This window comes from Ceratotherium simum, chromosome 4 (genome assembly GCF_057802395.1).
Source record: "Ceratotherium simum simum isolate JZ-2026a chromosome 4, ASM5780239v1, whole genome shotgun sequence".
NCBI lineage: Eukaryota > Metazoa > Chordata > Mammalia > Perissodactyla > Rhinocerotidae > Ceratotherium > Ceratotherium simum.
This window is the reverse complement of record NC_141903.1, coordinates 94,709,967-94,728,297: the sequence shown is the minus strand read 5'-3', so window position 1 is coordinate 94,728,297 and position 18,331 is coordinate 94,709,967. Positions and strand designations below refer to the sequence as shown.

Below are 18,331 nucleotides of genomic sequence, written 5' to 3'. Positions count from 1 at the left end.
CACCTGGAACGAGAATGAGTGAGCCCCTAGTGTGGAGGGGGTTACAGAAGAGAAGGCCTCCGTTTCCTCCTCCATAGGCTGAGCATGTAGAGTGGGTGACCCCAAGGGTTCCACATGGTCAGAGAAGTGTCTGTTGGACTTGGTCCTCCATCGATGGCCCACTGTGCTCCAAGTGGGCCACCGATGGAGGACCTTGTGAGTGAACTGGACACAGGGCAGCAGAGGGTAATAGAGAATCACGGAGGATCGAGGTCCCTCTCATCGCCCCTAGATCCTGCACGCCGCACTCCTCTGCCCTGTGGCCATGGGAGCCACTGTGTGAGGACGCCCACAGGTGTGTGTTTTCCTGTCTGGGCTGCAGTGAGAGCGCTGACCACCAGGGGGCAGGCTGTGCCCATGTGCTCCACAGAGCAACAGGAGCAGGGCAGAGACACCCAGGGGTCATTCTGGGCATCCCCCTGCCTCTCACCCAATGTGCGCCTCTTACCATTAGCACCCGTCTCCACAATGTGAGCTGCTCAGAGGTGGGGAGAAGGCTCTGAGCCCTCTCATTTACTCATTCAGCTACTGTGGAGGGAGGAGGAAGGGAGGAGGGAGGGAGGGAGGGAGGGGGAGGGAGGAGGAAGGGAGGAAGGACAGAAGAGGGAGGAGGAGGGAGGAGGAAGGAGGAAAGGATGGAGGAGGGAGGAGGGAAGAGGAGTGGAAGGAGGGAGGAGGAGGAGGAATGGAGGGAGGGATAGAGAAGGGAGGGAAGGAAGGAGAGGAGGAGGGGAGGAGGGAGGGATGGTGGGAAGAGAGAGGGAGGGAGGGAAGAGGGGTGGAAGGAGGGAGGGAGGGAAGAGGGAATAGGGAGAAGAAGGGAGGGATGGAGGGAGGGAGGACGATGAGGGAAGGAGGAGGGGAGGAGAGCCGGAAGGGGAGGGAGGAGGGAAGAGGGAGGCAGGAGGATGAGGGAAGGAGGAGGGGAGGAGAGAGGAAAGGAGGGAGGAGGAGGGAGGGAGGGAAGAGGGACGAGGGAGAAGGAGAAGAGCAGGAAAGGAGGAAGAGAGGAAGGAGGAGGGAGGGGGAGGGATAGAGAGGAGGAGGGTGGGAGGAGGGAGGAGAAGGGAGGGAGGGAGGAGGAGGAAGGGAAAGATGGAGGAGGGAGGGAGGGAGAGAGGACAGGAAATGGGATGGAAGCAGGGAAGAACAGAGGGATGAAGAGAGACAGCGAGGGAGGGAGGAGGGAGCAAAGCAGGAAGGGAGAGAAGGGGATGAGGGAGGAAAGGAGGGAGGAGAGAGAGAAAAGGAGGAGGGGAAGAGGGAGGAGGGAGGGAGGGAGGGTGGAGGAGGTGGGGAGGAGGAGGAAGGAGGAGGGAGGAGGGAAGAGGGATGGAAGGAGGGAGGAGGATGGATGCAGGGAGGGGAGGAGGGAGGGGAGGAGGGGAGGAGAGAGGAAAGGAGGGAGAAGGGAGGGAGGGATAGAGGGAAGAGGGAGGAGGGAGGGATGGAGAGAGAAAGGGAGGGAGGGAGGAGAGAGGAGAGCAGGAAGGGAGGAGGGAGCGATGGAGGGAGGAGGAGGGGGAGGAGGGGGCCTGCTACATGGCATTAGCAATCTACTGCTGTGGGACAAACTTACCCCAAACGCAGTGGCTTACAGCATTTATTACCTCACAGTTTCTGCTACCAGGATCCAGGCTCAGCTCAGCCAGGAGCTTCTGCCTCAAGGTCTCCCAGGGGACTGGGGCTGTGCTCTCAACCAAGGCTCAACTGCAGCAGGATGCACTACCAAGCCCACTCATGTGTCATTGGAAGGGTTCAGTTTGGACTGAGGGCCTCTGTTCCTCTCTGACTGTCAGCCAGGGCCCTTCTGCAGTTGTGTGCCACGTGGGCTTCTCCATGGGGCAGCTCAAAACACAGCAGCTTGCTTCCCCACAGCCAGGGCTCAGAGAGAGGGAGAGAGACAGAGAGAGAGACAGAGGGAGAGAGACAGAGAGAGGGAGAGAGAGAGAGACAGAGAGAGGGAGAGAGAGAGAGAGAGAGACAGGGAGAGGGAGAGAGACAGAGAGAGGGAGAGAGAGAGAGAGACAGGGAGAGGGAGAGAGACAGAGAGAGACAGAGAGAGGGAGAGAGACAGAGAGAGAGACAGAGAGAGGGAGAGAGACAGAGAGAGTTACAGAGAGAGGGAGAGAGAGAGACAGAGAGAGGGAGAGAGACAGAGAGAGTTACAGAGGGAGGGAGAGAGACAGAGAGACAGAGAGAGGGGAGAGAGACAGAGAGAGGGAGAGAGACAGAGAGACAGAGAGCAAGAGAAGGAGAGAGAGACAGAGAGAGAAAGAGAGACAGAGAGACAGAGAGAGGGAGAGAGACAGAGAGAGTTACAGAGAGAGGGTCAGAGACAGAGAGAGAGAGACAGAGAGAGTTACAGAGAGAAGGAGAGACACGGAGAGAGAGAGAGAGAGAGATAGAGAGAGGGAGAGAGACAGAGACAGGGAGAGAGAGGGAGAGAGACAGAGAGTTACAAAGAGAGGGAGAGAGACAGAGAGAGACAGAGAGATGGAGAGAGACAGATAGATAGACAGACAGAGGGAGAGAGACAGTGAGAGACAAGAGAGAGGGAGAGAGACAGAGAGAGTTACAGAGAGAGTGAGAGAGACAGAGAGAGACAGGGAGAGGGAGAGAGACAGAGAGAGGGAAAGAGACAGAGAAAGAGAGAGAGAAGGAGAGAGACAGAGAAAGAGAGACAGACAGAGGGAGAGAGGGAGAGAGACAGAGAGAGTTACAGAGAGAGGGAGAGAGACAGAGAGTGGGAGAGAGACAGAGAGAGTTACAGAGAGAAGGAGAGAGATTGAGAGAGACAGAGACAGAGAAAGGGAGAGAGACAGAGAGAGAGACAGAGAGAGAGGAGAGAGACAGAGAGAGGGAGAGAGACAGCGAGAGACAAGAGAGAGGGAGAGAGACAGAGAGAGTTACAAAAGAGAGGGAGAGAGAGAGGGAGAGAAACAGAGAGAGTTACAGAGAGAGGGAGAGATACAGAGGGTTACAGAGAGAGGGAGAGATACAGAGGGTTACAGAGAGAGGGAGAGATACAGAGAGAGGGAGAGAGACAGAGAGAGATGGAGAGATACAGAGAGATAGACAGAGAGAGGGAGAGAGACAGAGAGAGAGACAGAGGGAGAGAGACAGAGAGAGGGAGAGAGACAGAGAAAGGGATAGAGACAGAGAGAGACAGAGAGAGGGAGAGAGACAGAGAGAGTGACAGAGATAGGGAACCCTATCTCTGCCCAGCTCATGTGGGCAGAGATGCTCCAGAGCGGGAGATGTTGTCCTGCTGTGTCCTGACCACCCAAGGCTCTGGGCTTAGGAAACCTGAGTGAGGGCCTTTCAGATGCTTGGACCTTGGTCAGCCCTCATATCCAATGCCTCTGGCCATTCGGCAGGAGGAACCCAAAGGTAACACAGGGCAGCCCAAGCGGCCAGTCCAGTCCAGGTCACCACTGTGACCCACTCTCCAGGCCACACCAGCCCTCAGGCCACGCCAGCCCCCTGGCCATACCCGCCCCAAGGCTATGCAGCCCTCCAGGCCACGCCAGCCCTCATCCACTCCAGCTCCCAGATCGTGCTGGCCCTCAAGCCACAATAACCCTCAGTCCACGCCAGTCCCTAGGCCACACGGACGCCCAGGTCATGTTGACCCTTGTCTTCATGGGGTTCCAGTATGGGGGGGGGAGGAAATTAGGGCAGGGCACATAAGGCAGGAAGTTGTCAGGATGAGGTCTTGTTTTCGAGGAGAGGCGAAGGGGTCAGAGGTGGCTTCCCTGAGGAGGGGTCGTGTGACCTGAGATTTGGGAGTGGAGGTCCTGCTGGTAGGCTGCAGTTGCTGAGGGCTCCTCCAGGCCACACCCTCACGACTGCTCTCACTGGTGGGGCTGGCCTAGCACAGCAAGTGTGGGGGCCCTGGGGGCTGGCGTGGCAGAGGCGAGGCCTGGCCCAGGCTTCTGCCCCAAATGCCGGGAAGGAGGTGTTTGAGTGACTTTCCTCTCAAGGCCAGGCCTCTTGTGGCCACTGGTAGAAGCTGAACGAGTCTGAGAGGCACCCTGGGGTCCCCAACCCCTAAATGGAATAGAGGGAAGGGAGTGGGCTCCAGGAGAGGGCAGATCCCTCCAGCTGAGCTGGCGACCTGGGGAGAGGCTAGCGGTCCGGCCCTGGTCTGGTGAGTGGACAGCACCCTCCAGGCCCCACCTTGGCCTCCCTTGAGGGTGATTTTCTAGGCAGGGGAGGGAAAGCAAGCACCAGCCTCAGTTTCCTCTTTGGAAGGAGGACCCCTCCCCTCCTCCAGGGAGGGCTGAACTGCCCAGCATGGGCTGTTGGGGTGTGGGGTGCCCCCGTGGGGACCTCCACCTGCGGTCCTCTGACTCTGCTGCCCTCCCGCCATCTCTGGGCACCAGTTGTAGCACTGCTTGGGTAGTGCTGTCCTGACTTTGTTTCTGATTTAGTTATTTGAGTCTTCTCTACTTTTTTCTTAGTCAATCTCACTAAAGCTTTGTCCATTTTTTTCAAAGAAACAATTTTGTTTTCTCATTGCTTTTCTGCTATTACATTCATCTCTGCTGTAGTATTTTTTACGGTTCCTTTGCTCTTTTTCTAGTTCAAAAAGGGCATCTTCTAACTGACCCGTGGCAATAGCCAGCCTCAGGACCATCCTCTCCAGGGTGTGGCTGGCTGGGTAAACACTTACAGACTGGAGGCCAGCTGGTACCTCCCTCCCAAGCTGCAAGCCCAGGCCACCTCCAGATTTGTTTCACCACTGGACCTCTCTTCTGGCTTGGCACGAGGCCTGACAGCTGACATGCTGACCTGGACTCCCGCGGAACACCTGCTGCCTCAGGTGCCTTCTGCTCTCTGGGAACTAGAGGACTCGCTGCCTTTAGCCGAAGAGCACTGCCAGTGGGCACTGCCCTCTGTGCACTTGCCTCTTCCTTGCAGGTAGGGGCACTGCCACCTGTGCCCACAGGTACCCCGGGCACCCCCTCACCCACTGGGTCTGACTGCAGTTCTTGTGTCTACCGCACCTGTCCATGACCTGCTAGGGGTCCTGGCCCTGCCTCCCACCACTGTCGCCTTTCTCAGGCTAGACAGAATCTCAGATTCCACCAAGGCCAACTGAGAGTAAGAAACTTGCCTCTCTCCCTCCCCCGGGAAAGGAAGCCCCTCGACATATTACACTCTTCCCCAGGTGAGTGAGAAGGGGCCGGCCGAGTCCCACTGATGTTCTCTTGCACCACCGCCAGGGCCAGGCACCAAGGGCATTCTGGGACCACAGAGGTGGGGCCGGTAGGAAGGGAAGATTTTGGAGGAGGTGAGAGGGTGATTGAATTTGTGTATAAAAGGTAAAAAAAAAAAAAAAAAACCAATTGGGACAATATTTGTTGTGAACAGCAAAGGCTACACTTGAATACTATATTAAAATCCTGTTTCTACTAGAGCCTGGGAGTTGTGGTTTTGTTCTTTCATTTCCTGTGTTGAAATGAGACACAGACTCGCTCGTTCCTCGTTCCATAAGAAGCCTTGCAGGGCCATCCATTTATTTTAGGTGGGAGAAGTGAGAAGGGCCAGCCTCTCCTCTCTAGCTGCTGAAGGACATGCCCACGCCCCCTCAGTGGACACATTTGCTTCAGCACCATTAAACCAGACAAGGAGCTCACAGTCCCCCAGAACTCCTGGGGTTCAGAGGCTGAAGGTACTTCCACAGGGAGAGCCACAACCACTGACACGTGGGCGTCTTCCACAGGAACACCTGCCAAGACCACCTCCTGCCCCAGGACAGTGGCTGCCTTCCCATTTGGGAGGAAGAGGGAACATTTTCTGCTTCTTTTGCTGAGGTATCTTTTGACCACGTCGGGAAACTGTAGTTTCCAAGGTCAAACTCTGGAATTTCATCAGCCCTAAGCGGGGAAAATTGTAAAACAGATAGGAACATCCCATGTGGAAGGACAAGCCAGGGGAAGACCATCAGCAAATGGACTGAGGGCTGGCAGGTGGGACTTTCCATTCTCAGTCCCCCTCGGGGGCCCAAACCTGGATTTGAATCCTCCCGGGATCCTGTCTCTGACCTCACAATTCCTTTTCCTGCTTATTTCTTATGCAGGGGAAAGATTTGTGGTGCCGAGTTGAGGCCAACAGCTGGGCTTCGCTCCATGAGCTTCCCTGCAATGCCTAGTATAACCGTTTTAACCAGAAATGCCCTAGCCGGCCCCAGCTCCCGCCAGGCACACCGCGGTCACTCTTCTCTAGCTGGGCCCGATGAACGTCATGGGGTGTGAACATTTCCCAAGGGAAGGGCTGGAAGACGCATCCTGACGGCTGAGGGTCCATGGGCAGTATGGACACAGCATTACTAGCTAAATACTGGAACGCTTCCAGTCCGGGTGGGAAACATACTGCCTGAGCTCATCGAGTGCCCTCCTGGGGCTTCCCCAGGATCGGGAACCAAAGGGCCAACAGTAGGCGCAGCAGAGCCTCCAGCCTGTTCAGTATTTTCAACACCCCCCGAGTACACAGCCCGTAAAGATAAGAGCCAGATGAACTGTGGGGCAATTCTGAGTTGTCCCCCTCCTCCCCAATGGCCACAAGTGTCACCCAGACACATAGCAGGGCTCACCTCTGCCAGGCCCAGAGGGATTGTGCAAGGAGATACTGCTGAATGCAAGTGGGTGTGCAAGAAGTGGACATAGGATAGAGCGAAACAGAGCAAGTGGTTGTTGGATCACGTCGTGATTGTGAAGAAGTTGATCATTGATGGCTTAGTGGGTGGTGCAGAACTAATGTGCAAGGGAAGAGTGATGAATTGACCTACTGTGCAACGAGTGGTTACTGATTTGCACAGTGAGTATGCAAGAACTGTCAAATGGCACACAATGGCTATGCAGGAGGGGGAGCTGGAAGGAGCAGAAAGGTGAAGAGTGGTTGCTAACCTGGCCCCAGTGAGTGTTCAGAGCGACTCTTGCACAGTGAGTGCGCAACAAGACATTGTTGAATAGCACACAGTGGGTGTTTGAGAGTCAAAAGTTTGATGGTGAGCACAGGAAGAGCAATTGTTAAATGCAGCAGAGGGCATGTTGGACTGAGAGCTGGACCGAGCAAAATGCCCATGCATAAGTTCTTTGTTGAACTGCATATGGCGAGTGTGTGAACAGTGACTTTGGTGAACAATGGGTGTGCAAAGTGTGAAGCCGGAGAATGACGTAGACATTGGCGTTTGAACTACACACAGCAAATCTGCAAGGAGTGATTAAATGGCAGAGTGGGCATGCAAATAAAGGAAGTTGGATGGCACAGAACATGTGCAAAGGATGGTTGCCCAACCCAGTGAGTGTGCAAAGAGTAGTTTAATCACACAGCATGCTGAAACAGTGGTTGAAAAACACTCAGGGAAGTGTGCAAAGAGCGACTGTAAAATGGCAGTGTGTGGGCAGGTGTAGAAGTCGATGGTGCAGCATGAGTGCACAAGTGGCTGTTGAATCGCCCACAGCAAGCGTGCAGGCAGACACTGCCGAACGTCGGAGAGGTGCTGGATGGACGAGTGACCGCTAAATCCCAGAAAACATGTGGGGAGTGATGATGATGGTCAATCGCATGTGCCGACGCGGCCAGGCCATGGTGCCCAGTGGTCTGGTCAATGCCAGTCTGTATGTCGCTGTGAAGGCATTGTTTGGATGTGATTAACATTTAATTTGGCAGACTCTGAGTAGAGCAGATTGCCTTCCATCATGTGCGGGGGCCTCATCCAGTCAGCTGAAGGCCTTAAGAGCAAGGACCGAGGTTCCCAAAGCAGCAGCAATTCTGCCTCTAGATTGCATACAGAAACTGTGCCCAAGTGCTCAGCCTTCGGAGCCAAGACTGCACATCAGCTCTTCCCTGGGTCTCCAGCCTGCCCTGCAGACCTCACACCAGCTCCCAACATCTCTCTCCACATATATCCTATTGGCTCCATTTCTCTGGAGAACACTAAAACCGTGACTACCGGAGTGGCACTAGGTGTGCAAAGAGTGGAAAGCGGATGGTGCAGAAAAGTGTGCAGAGTTTAAACAATAGAACACTGTGCAATGATTGATTTTTGCTTGGCACAGAGGTGATGTGCAAGGTTTGGAAGTTGGACAGGGCAGGTTGAGTGTGCAAAGAGTGGTTGATGAATCAAACGATGCTTGCAAAGTGACCCTGGATGGCAAACAGCAGGTGTGGCCACCCTGACTCCTGAGCCCCCAGCACGTTCCCGGCCTCCTGGCTGCAGGTCCAACTTACCAACACCTCCCCACCCTCCCCTCACTGGATCCAGAGTTCCAAGTCCTGGCTGGGCCTCACGAGGACAAGGAGCCTGGACCCTCTGGACAGGCACCAGGGTCCCAAGGATGCCAATGGACAGCCAGGACAGTATGAGACCCCATAAGAGCAGGAACTGTGCCTGGGACGCTGAAGTGACAAGGCTCAATGGGGAGGTGACGTGTCCCAGGCCACACGGGAGGATGGAGCTGTATTTCCAAAAGGACCCTGGAGCAGGGCGACTGCCTTCCACACCAGTGCCTCGAGGGTCCCGTCAGGACGTGTCTTGCTGATCCTTGCAGCAAACACTAAAGGGATGCAGCGGTGGCCACAACCTCCTCCAGCTGCTTGAGGAGCTCCTCTGGCTGCAGTGAGAACATGCTGGTGTCCACTCTCTGGAAGTCGGGGTGGGCCACCACGGACGCCAGCACCTCGGCAATCCGTCCGACGTCGAAAGTCGCCTGCTGGGGGCCCAGCTCGGCGCCCTTGCCGTCCTCCACCTCTCCAGGGCCTGTCCCCTTCACCAGAAGGTGAAGCCTCCTTTCAGCGATGACTTTGAGGAAGTGGTAAAATTCTTCAAAATTAATCCCAGAGCAGGACCTCATGATGACCTGGGCCAGAGGGGAGCAGCCAGTGAGCTGCCGCTCGCTCACAGCTCCAGGCAAGTTTCTGCTAATTGTGGACAGAGAACAGGCTGCAAATGACCCGGGGACACAGTCCAGTCCTCGAGGATGGAGACCAAGACACACGGGAGCCAGCCAGTGATGGGATAGGTCTGTGCTCCGCAGCCTAGAAGCCCAGAATGACCCTGGCATAGGCAGGCCTGGCGGCCACCATGCCACCAACACTGAAGCTCAGGCCTTACGGACCATACCCTCCCCGAGACTGCAGGTTATCCTAGGGGCCACCAAACACCCTCCCCCCTGCCGCCCTGGCTCTGGTGAGTACTCCCCTGCCCCTGACTGCAGTCCAGCCCTGGCGAGCCCCTCCCCGTCCCCGCTGTGGCCCTGGCGAGCCCCTCCCCATCCCCGCTGTGGCCCTGGCGAGGCCCTCCCCGTCCCAGCTCTGGCCCTGGTGAGCCCCTCCCTGTCCCAGCTCTGGCCCTGGTGAGCCCCCCCGTCCCCAGGTCGCCCCACCTGGCAGTGGTGGTGCCAGTCGGGCATGGTGTCCCTCCACTCGATGACCTCCTGCTGTACAGCACAGAGCTCCTGCTGCAGGAAGTGCCACATGTTGGCCAGGTTACAGCCGTTGACCCAGTTGTGGTTGATGGAGATGGTGTCCTCCTGCAAGGGGCAGGGCGCAGGCTGTCCCCATGAGCCCACGGCAGGCACTGTCCCCTCCTCCCATCCTGAGGTCCTCCCAGGCCGCCTCTCTGGGAGGGGCTGCTCCTGTCTCCCAATGGGGGCCAGGAGGGAAGAGGGAGCAGGGCTGGGATCATCCAAGTCTATAGCTAACCCAGAGTGGGGCTCCCTGAGGGACTGGGACAACCCCACTGTGTGAGGACCCATTGCCCATTGCTGTCCAGGAAAGCAACATGGGAGGGAGGGAAACGGGGGCTGGGGGCTTCCAGCAGTGCTCCATGCAAGAACCAGTGGGCCACAGCCCAACACAGGACCAGCCAGTCTGCGGCCTGCCCGTCCCACACCCAGGCTCTCCCAGAGGAACAGCCTGCCTACTCTGGGATCAGGAGGGGTGACGGCATGACAAGAAGGCATCCAGGAAGGCAGTGAGGGAGAGGAGGGCCGCTGGGCAGCCTGAGGGCACAGCTGAATGGGGATCAGCGCCAGCCTGGCGGGGCCCTGTGGCATGTCTCCCTGGCCTGTCTGGGCCAGGTCACGGGCGTGTGGGGCAGGGAGTGCCCACACTACCAGGTTGTGAACTTGGTGGTGCCACCCGCTGGGCACAAAGACCATCTCGCCTGCCTCCTGCGTGACCTCCAGCGGTGGGCTACAGTGCTCGCGCATGGGGTACAGGCGGCTGTCGAGGAGTGTGGGAGAGGTCACGTCGTAGGGCAGGCCACCATAGCAATCCCGCAGGGCTTCCTCTTGCCCAGGTGGGAAGAAGAACCACTTTTTTCTCCCGCAGATGTTGACGGACCAGCTGAAGGAGCGGAAGATGTCGGCATGGAATGGCGACCTGTGCAAGAGATCCTGTTGGTGTCTCGCGGCTTGGGTGTGGGCTTTGCTTCTTATCAACAGGCTGGCTGCGCTCAAAGGCCTGAGGTACCCAGATGTCACACCTGGCCTATGAGCCAGGTGGGCGGCCAAACCTCCCCCCCCAGAACGTCCTGCAAGAGGTGCACAGGCTCTGGGTGGAGCCACGGAGGAGAGAGGGGAAGTAAGCCTGGAAATGCCAGACCTGGCACCGACTCCATGGCCTGGCTCATGGGAATCTCCAAGAGGCGCTGGGCAACAGCTGACATGCCAGCAGGAAGGTTCAGGGGAGTGATCGGCATGGGGTGTAGGGCAGGGGTGGGAGCAGACAGGCGGTTACCAGGTGCCGGCAGGCCCCATGTAGATGAAGCGGTAGTCGTCCACGCCCAGGGCATCCCAGTACTCATTGAGCCAGTCGGACGAGAAGTACACGGGCAGAGTGAACACGCCCTCTGCCGAGGAGTCCCTTTAGAGAATGGCACGAGGCTGCAGCCCGAGTGGGACGAGCCCACCTCCCGGTACCCAGGCCCCAAACACGTGAGATAGCAGGACAGTTTTGGAACATAGTGACTCTGACCTGCCTTCTGAAGCCAGCACCAACTGCTAGGCTGAATGGGATCACCTCAGACCACCCAGCCCTCATCGAGCCACCTGATGACCACAGCCCCGAGAGACCCCAGCTGAGCCCCACCCAAATGACTGAACCAGGTAGAAAGCAGATAAAATGGCTTTGGGGGTGCTGTGATACGGTCTAGACGACCCATACAGGCAGCGACCCAGACGTTCTGGGCCCCTCCTGCACCAGTTCCAGGATTTCAGCCTCTGGTTGAGCTGGGGTTCTACGTGCATCATGCTGGTTCCCCAAATTCATGGGTCTCCTATGCGTTTTCACCACACCAGTGACCTCAACTCTGCCGAGTGGATGCAAGGCCACAGGCCCAGGCAGGATGGCCCCTCTACACTGAGGTCCTTTTTGCCCCCAGTCTCTCAACCCCTCACTCCCCTGGTCCATTCCCACAACCCAACCAATGGGCCCCCAAACACAGAGCACACTGAATCAGCCCCGGGGAGAACAAGGCTCTACCAACGACATGCTGGAACAGGCTCTGGACTCTTCACACATCACTTGGTCAGAAGCCAGGACAGAGGAGAGCCCCAGCAGCACCAAACCACTTGTAGTTCCCCAAACCACGCCAGTTCCTCTGCTGCCGTGCCTTTGTGCGCCAACAGACTGCTACTTATCCTTTGAAACCCTGCTCAGATATCACCTCTCATGGCCACCACGGCCTGTCTGACCCAGGCCTTCCTCTGCTCTCTTTATTTTTAAGGTTGCCGGGGAAAACACAGGACACTCAGTCAAACTAAATTTCAAATAAACAATGAACAAGTTTCTAGGACAAGTAGGCCCGGTGCAAGACTCGGGACATATTTATACCAAAGAAACCACTTGTTGCTTATCTGAAGCCCAATTCCACAGTACATGAGTGTCTGGGTCTGAGGCCCTGAGGCCAGGACCAGTGTCTGGTGGCACCTGATCCACCATCTACCTGGCCAGCTCTCTGTGGCCGAGGAGAAGCAGTGGGGGAACACCCAGGGTGAGCTGCGAGTGGGTAGTGCCGTGGCTCCTGCACTCTTGCGTTGTCTTGGGGATCACAAGGGCCCGAATTCTAGTCTCACTTTACCTTTTGAGCCTTAGTTTCCACGTCAGTAAAACAAGAATTCGGCTGTTCACTGGTTCATCCAGCGTTAACTGAGCACCTCCTCGGTGCCAGGCCCTGAGCCAGCTGGTGGGAGCTGACTGTGACCCCCTCTCTGCCTGTGAAAAGCACACCCCTGGGTGCGGGAAACGGACACAAAACCCAAGGACCGCCTCACAGAGCGGGAACCCTGCAGGCGAGCGGCTTCTCAGGGCGGCTCATGTGAGCTCCAGGCGGGTGGGCACATTGGGAACAGCTTCGTTAGAGAGCTGGTGCTGCTCCTCAGCGGCGGAAACTTGACGCGGGTGGGACACAGGCCTGCTGGAAAGATCGACCTCAGCCAGCCCAGCAGTGGGGTGCAGGACCCGAGGCCGGGCAGCCGGTCAGGAGACTGGCTGCAGACCAGGACGACGAGATAGGGCCCGACCTGGAGAAGTGAGGCTAGAGAGGGGAGGCCAGTCCCGGGGCGCCCCAGAGGACGGATGGCAGTGACAGGCAGGGAGCGTCGGCTCTGGGCGAACCCGACAGAGAAGACGGGGTAGCCACGCCCGTCTGGCTCTGCCGGGCCCACGCTCCTCACAGCCGCATCGTGAGCCGGCCCCGCCGGAGAGAGGGACCCGCCCCACCACAGGAGCGCAGGTTTCGCACACCAACCGACGCCCCGTACCTGCACAGGTGCCAGTCTTTGAGGTAGAGGCAGCCCCGCGGGGACGAGCGGCCCCCCTGGATGTACTCTTTCCAGTAGCTGATGTAGTCTCTCAGAGGCATGTGCTCTTTGGGGTTCGAGTTGTATTCCCGGACCCCGCAGTTCGCAACAGGCACGACCACGTCTCCTGCAAGGACCGGCAGGCGCGGACTGTGCTGCGGGTCCTCCCGCCCGCCCAGGCTCCTGGACCCGCCCGCCCGCCCGGCTCATCGCACGCCGTCTCCAGACACTCCCGCCCCCTCCCCCGACGCCCCCGACCCACCGTAGATCCGAAGCAGGTGGTCGAAGTCGGGCTGCCCGCCGGCCGTCACCCAGCGCCGCCTGCTGCCCCAGCCCGCGGTGAAGGCGCTAGAGAAGACGCACGGCAGGTTGGGTAGCAGGTAGCCCCTGAAGAAGTCGGCGTAGGAGAAGGAGGCCGGCTCCGCGATGAAGTCCACGCGGGCCGGGGCGGGGGCCGGGGCCACCCCGCCAGGGGGACGCCCCCGGAGGCCTCGGAAGTAGCTCTCGGCGAACACGCGCGTCTCCCGGTCCATCCCGGCCAGGCTCCGCGCCCGGGGCCGCCGGGGGGCGGGGGTCTGCGGGATCGGGGGCTCGCGGTGGGGTGGGGGTCTGCCGGGATCGGGGAGTCGCAGGGGTCGGGGGGTCGCCGGGGGCGGGGTCTGCCGGGATCGGGGTCTCGCGGGGGCGGGGTCTGCCGGGATTGGGGAGCCGCCGGGGGGTGGGGGTCTGCAGGATCGGGGGGTCGCGGGAGGGCGGGGGTCTGCTGGGATAGGGGAGTCGCCGGGGGGTGGGGGTCTGCCGGGGGCAGGAGGAGCTACCAGGGGTCGGGGGAAGCTGCTGGGATCGGGGGTCGCCGGGCGTTGGGGGTCTGCGGGGTCGGGGGTCACCGGGGTCGGGAGGGCCAGCGCCGCGGCCCGGCTCCGGGGACGCCGCAGCCGAGCTGGGAGCGTGGACCAGGAACCCGGCCTCCTCACTCCCTACTCCCGCTCTTTAAACTGGGAAGTGAAAAAGGAAGCACTTCCTAAACTACTTCCGGCGCAGACGCTGTGGGCACCGCGGCTCACGGCCCCGCGCCGGCAGGAGCGAAAACTGCGAGGCATAGGCGCTCAGGGCCCGGGTCAGCCCCGCGCAGCCAAGCGGAACCAAGAGCCCGCGGGCGGAGTTCCTGCCCGAGCCCGAGACGCGGTGGGCCAGGCTCTGGGCGCACGCCTGCAGCCAGCTGCGGCCCTCACCCTGCGCAGGCGCAGAGCGCCTCCAGCCCGGCTCCGAGTCCGCCCGGCGTCTGCGCTTGTCCGCGGCGGGGGTCTTGGATCTCGCCGCCTTTCAGCCTCCGCAGCGGCTCAGGTAAGCGGCGTCTCTAGTCTGCGGCTCGGCCTGTGCCCCAAGCCCTTCCGGCCCTCCCTTCGCGCAGCGCGCCGCTGCTGCCACAGTGAGGACCCCTCCTCTTCCCAGTGCCCCAGGGACTGGGGACGGTGGTGGGACGTGGGCTGGGCTGACAGAGAGGCACAGGGGCCACAGGTGGGGACCACGGCAGGATGCCGGGGGCCTAGGGGAATGCTGGGGACCCGGAGGGGACACTAGGGGCCTAGGGCGATGGTGGGGACTTGGGGGGATGGTGGGGGCCTAAGTGGATAGTGGGGACCCGGAGGGGACGCTAGGGGCCTAGGGTGGTGGTGAGGACCTGGGGGAATGGTGGGGACCCAGGGGGATGGTGGGGGCCTAAGTGGATAGTGGAGACCCGGAGGGGACACTAGGGGCCTAGGGCGGTGGTGAGGACCTGGGGGGAGGGGGGGGGCCGGGGGGGAGGATGGGGGCCTAAGTGGATAATGGGGACCCAGAGGGGACACTAGGGGCCTAGGGCGGTGGTGAGGACCTGGGGGGATGGTGGGGACCTGGGGGGATGGTGTGGGTCTAAGTGGATAATGGGGACCCGGAGGGGACATTAGGGGCCTAGGGCGATGGTGAGGACTTGGGGGATGGTGGGGACGTGGAGGGGATGGTGGGGACCTGGGGAATCATGGGGACCTAGGGCAATGTTGGGGACCTAGGGGATTGGGGGCCTAGGGGAGGGTGGGAGCCTAAGTGGATAATGGGGACCTGGAGGGGACACTAGGGGCCTAGGGCAATGGTGAGGACCTGGGGGAGGGTGGGGACCTGGGGAATGAGGGGGACCTAGGGTGATGTTGGGGACCTAGGGGATGGTGAGGACCTGGAGGGGATGGTGGGGACCTGGGGAATGATGGGGACCTAGAGGCGATGTTGGGGACCTAGGGGATTGGGGGCCTAGGGGGATGGTGGGGGCCTTGAAGGGATGGTGGGGGCCTAGGGGATGGTGGGGGCCTAGGGCGATGGTGAGGACATAGGGGTATGATGGGAACCTAGGGAGATGATGGGGACCTGGAGGGGATGGTGGGGGTCTAGGGGTATGATGGGGGCCTAGGGGGATGATGGGGACCTGGAGGGGGTGATGGGGACTTCGGGGGATGGTGAGGACCTGGAGGGGATGGTGAGGACCTAGGGGGATGATGGGGGCCTAGGGGGATGGTGAGGACATAGGGGCATGGTGGGGGCCTAGGGAGATGGTGAGGACTTTCAGGGGGTGGTGGGGGAATAGAGAGGGCTTGAAGTGAAAGTGTGGAGGATCAAGGGTGGGAATTTAAAGCTGTGCAGACTGACGGCCTGAAATGGGGGGACATCTGAGTGGGAACATGGGTGGGGGCGCTACGTCAGGGTCTCAGCATGTCTGAGAAATAAACGTCCTGTCAACACACACCAACTGACATTAACGTGACGAGCAAGAAAACAGATTTGTTCCTGTGTGAGCGTGGCAGGTTACATGTGTGTTAAGAGCTTGCGGGAGAGTGCAGAGCTGGGTAGCGCTTCACATGTCACGCTCAGTAGAGCAGGATAGAGCAGTGAAGACCTCTCTGCTCTCCTTGAGGGACCATAGATGCGCCTGATGAGAGACACAGGACGGTTCTGGAGGCGTGTTGACAGCTCTCAGTTGGCAGGTGGTGACTGCCTTATGAGATCTGGATGCTGGTTCATCTCATTCCTGATCAAAGGGGACACCAAAGGTAAGGGAGGGGCAACTGGCTCCGCTTTATTAAACGACGAAAGTGTAGTCTTGTGTACCCTTACAGGTGGGGTAAGGGAGGTTCTGGGGATGTTGGGGCTCTGAGCTTTGGAGGGGGACTTGGGGGGCAACTCTTCCCAAGGGGTATGAAGCTTACCCAGGAGGAGAAGGGGGAGGACCGAAGTGGGGCAAGGTAGAGGAGGGAAGGACTAGGAGGACAGTGCGTTCGGAAGAGTCTGAGGCCCAGGGAGAGATGGGATGGGTGGTGGAGAGTGTCTCTAGCAAGTGGAGCAGTGTGAGGGCTTGTGTGATTCCGGGTGCACGGTGCTCCCTCCCCGTCCACCTCATGGTGCCTTGTGTGCTCAAGGTGTGGAGTTCTTCACTGGGCCAGTGTATGGCAGCAAGTGAGAATGCACCGGCAGGTTCAAGTGGAGAAAAAGAGTCACCGGTGAGCCCATCCCGAGATGAGCATTTTTTATTTTGATATAGATCTGACCTTACAGGTATGCATACACTTATTCATTCACATTCTGTGTCTGCCTCCCTGTACACACACACACAGACACACACAGTCTCTCTCTTTCTGTTTTATATGTATGTAAATTTATATATGTGAGCTTTTGCTGTTTTTAACCTTTTTAAGAAATTAGCAATACACTGTCAGCATCTTGCCGTGTGTTGACCAGATGCTCCTTAATCACTCGATTCTAGTTGTGGTGAGTGCAGATCATGGGAGGCAAACAGGAAAAGTAGGAAGCAGAGTATTCATAATGGTCTAATGATTGGGGCAGTACGGTTTTAAGTTTGCCTCATGGGGGAAATAGGAAATTCAGATAGGTATTGCCTGAGAGGATTCCAGTTGCTGAAGCTTTATAGTTGTGACCGAGTTTCCTAAGGGGAGTTTTTGGGGCAGGAGGTCCATATGCTCCCCAGGATTGCTGGGGCAACTGAGCCAGTAATTCAGAGTAGGAGATGAGGTCTCGTTTCTTGAGCACTTGCTCGGGGCCAGCTGTTCTGTGGTGTGCTTCTTCTAGCCCACACGGTGGCCCTCTGGTGTGGGCAGTATTACCACCGCTCTGACATAACTAGTGAGAGGCAGGGCTGGGACTGGAACATGAGTCTGTGTCCCTCGAAGGCCTCTAGTCAGCAGCCCTGGCATCACCTGGGAGCTGGTGAGAAATGCACATTCTTGGGCCCCACCCAGACCTACGGAGTCAGAATCTGGGGGCGGGGCACTGCTCTAAGCTTTGTCACATCCCAGTGATGCACCCCATAGAGGGCCAGAAAAAAAAGCTGCAGGAGGGGACTTTTATAGGAAATGCAGTGGGAATAAAGGGAAACCCTAGTTCAAAGGTGCATGCTGTGGAAACAGGCCACGTTGTTGCAATGAAACACCCCCGAGCAGCATGCTTGAGCCTCCCAGGGTGAAAGTGAGAGGCTCCGAGGGGCAGGAGGTGAAGGTAATGGAAAAGGCTGGCCACTGGCGCCTGGAGACACTGCTTGCACTGTTCTGACTCTGAGCCTTCTTGTGGTCAGGAGTCATTGGAAGGTATGTAAAATGTTGCTTGTTCTGTTACCTTGGAAATTAACTAAAAATAGGTGTTTACTTGATACTGAATCTCACTGTAGGGTACAGGTCTGATACAAGTGCTGAAAGAGGTCCATTTATACTAATTGCAGTGCAGTCCATGTGACGAGGAGCATCACTCTGTGGATTAGCCTCAGACACCCGTGGGGTGCCTTCCCGTGACCTCCCCTCCCTAATTCAGCTGTATTCACAGGGTCAGCACAGTCTGCAGGTCTTTCACCAGGAGATGGAGGTTCCAGGTTACAGCAGGAGAGGACTGAGTGAGGACTCCAGGAGCTCAGCATAGATCGTAGTCCTAGGTCAGCACGTGGAAGGAAGAAGGCTGTCTGCAGTGGACACGGTCACTGTTTTCACGTGACGTGACTTGTGGCTCACTCATCACATGTTCATCGGGTGCCCGCGATGTTTGCCTTCTCCAGTGTGTAGAGTGAATTGGTCAATGTGTCAGCACGTTCACAGGCTCTTTGGAGCTGTAATGAGTGCTGAGGTTGGTGAGGGGTCCATTAAGGGTAGGGGATGCCATGGAGCAGAGACCTGGAGGGTGAGGAGGAGTTGGCCATTGAGAGACCTGGGAACAGCAGATGGAAGCCCTGAAGCAGGAACAGAGCAAGGAGGAGGCTGGGTGATGAGGCTGCAGGTCAGTAGAGCCGCTGGCTGGGGAGGGGAGTTGAGACTTTTCTCTAAGTATGCAGGGAAGGGTTTTGGTAAAAGGGTGACATTTTCTTATTTTGTTTATGACAGTCATGGGTGCTGGGTGACAAATGGGTGGTGGGGCAGAGAGATGCGAGGAGGCCAGTTGGGAGCTTGTCCAGG

The 18,331-nt window shown here is 58.3% G+C and overlaps 2 protein-coding genes across 7 annotated transcripts in view; one reads left to right on the top strand and one right to left on the bottom strand.

The window, feature by feature from the left end:
- Positions 1–5,407: 5,407 nt before the first annotated feature.
- Positions 5,408–13,499, bottom strand: JMJD4 (jumonji domain containing 4). Of its 4 annotated transcripts, none has more exons than XM_087430264.1 (6): positions 13,117–13,487; positions 12,816–12,981; positions 10,792–10,917; positions 10,221–10,434; positions 9,435–9,581; positions 5,409–8,909 (listed from the first exon to the last, which is right to left on the bottom strand). In XM_087430264.1, the coding sequence occupies exons 1-6, from the start codon at positions 13,385–13,387 to the stop codon at positions 8,607–8,609; spliced, it is 1,227 nt and encodes a 408-aa protein (XP_087286390.1). In that variant the 5' UTR covers positions 13,388–13,487; the 3' UTR covers positions 5,409–8,606. The 4 variants fall into 4 exon arrangements, with proteins under 4 accessions (XP_087286391.1, XP_087286390.1, XP_004420617.2 ...); XM_004420560.3 differs by having other exon boundaries at positions 5,410–8,909; positions 10,167–10,434; positions 13,117–13,499; XM_087430266.1 differs by lacking the exon at positions 5,409–8,909 and adding an exon at positions 8,918–9,087 and having other exon boundaries at positions 10,167–10,434; positions 13,117–13,489.
- Positions 13,500–13,878: 379 nt separating this feature from the next.
- SNAP47 (synaptosome associated protein 47) overlaps positions 13,879–18,331 on the top strand; it is a 66,875-nt gene continuing 62,422 nt past the window's right edge. Inside the window, exons 1-2 of one of the 3 annotated variants that reach the window (XM_087430263.1) lie at positions 15,916–15,931; positions 16,298–16,433. In XM_087430263.1, coding sequence (XP_087286389.1) covers positions 16,395–16,433 — 39 coding nt within the window. In that variant the 5' untranslated portion in view covers positions 15,916–15,931; positions 16,298–16,394. Of the gene's footprint in view, positions 14,199–15,812; positions 15,932–16,297; positions 16,434–18,331 lie in introns of those variants that run through there. The other 2 variants (XM_004420498.3, XM_087430262.1) reach the window with 2 other exon arrangements.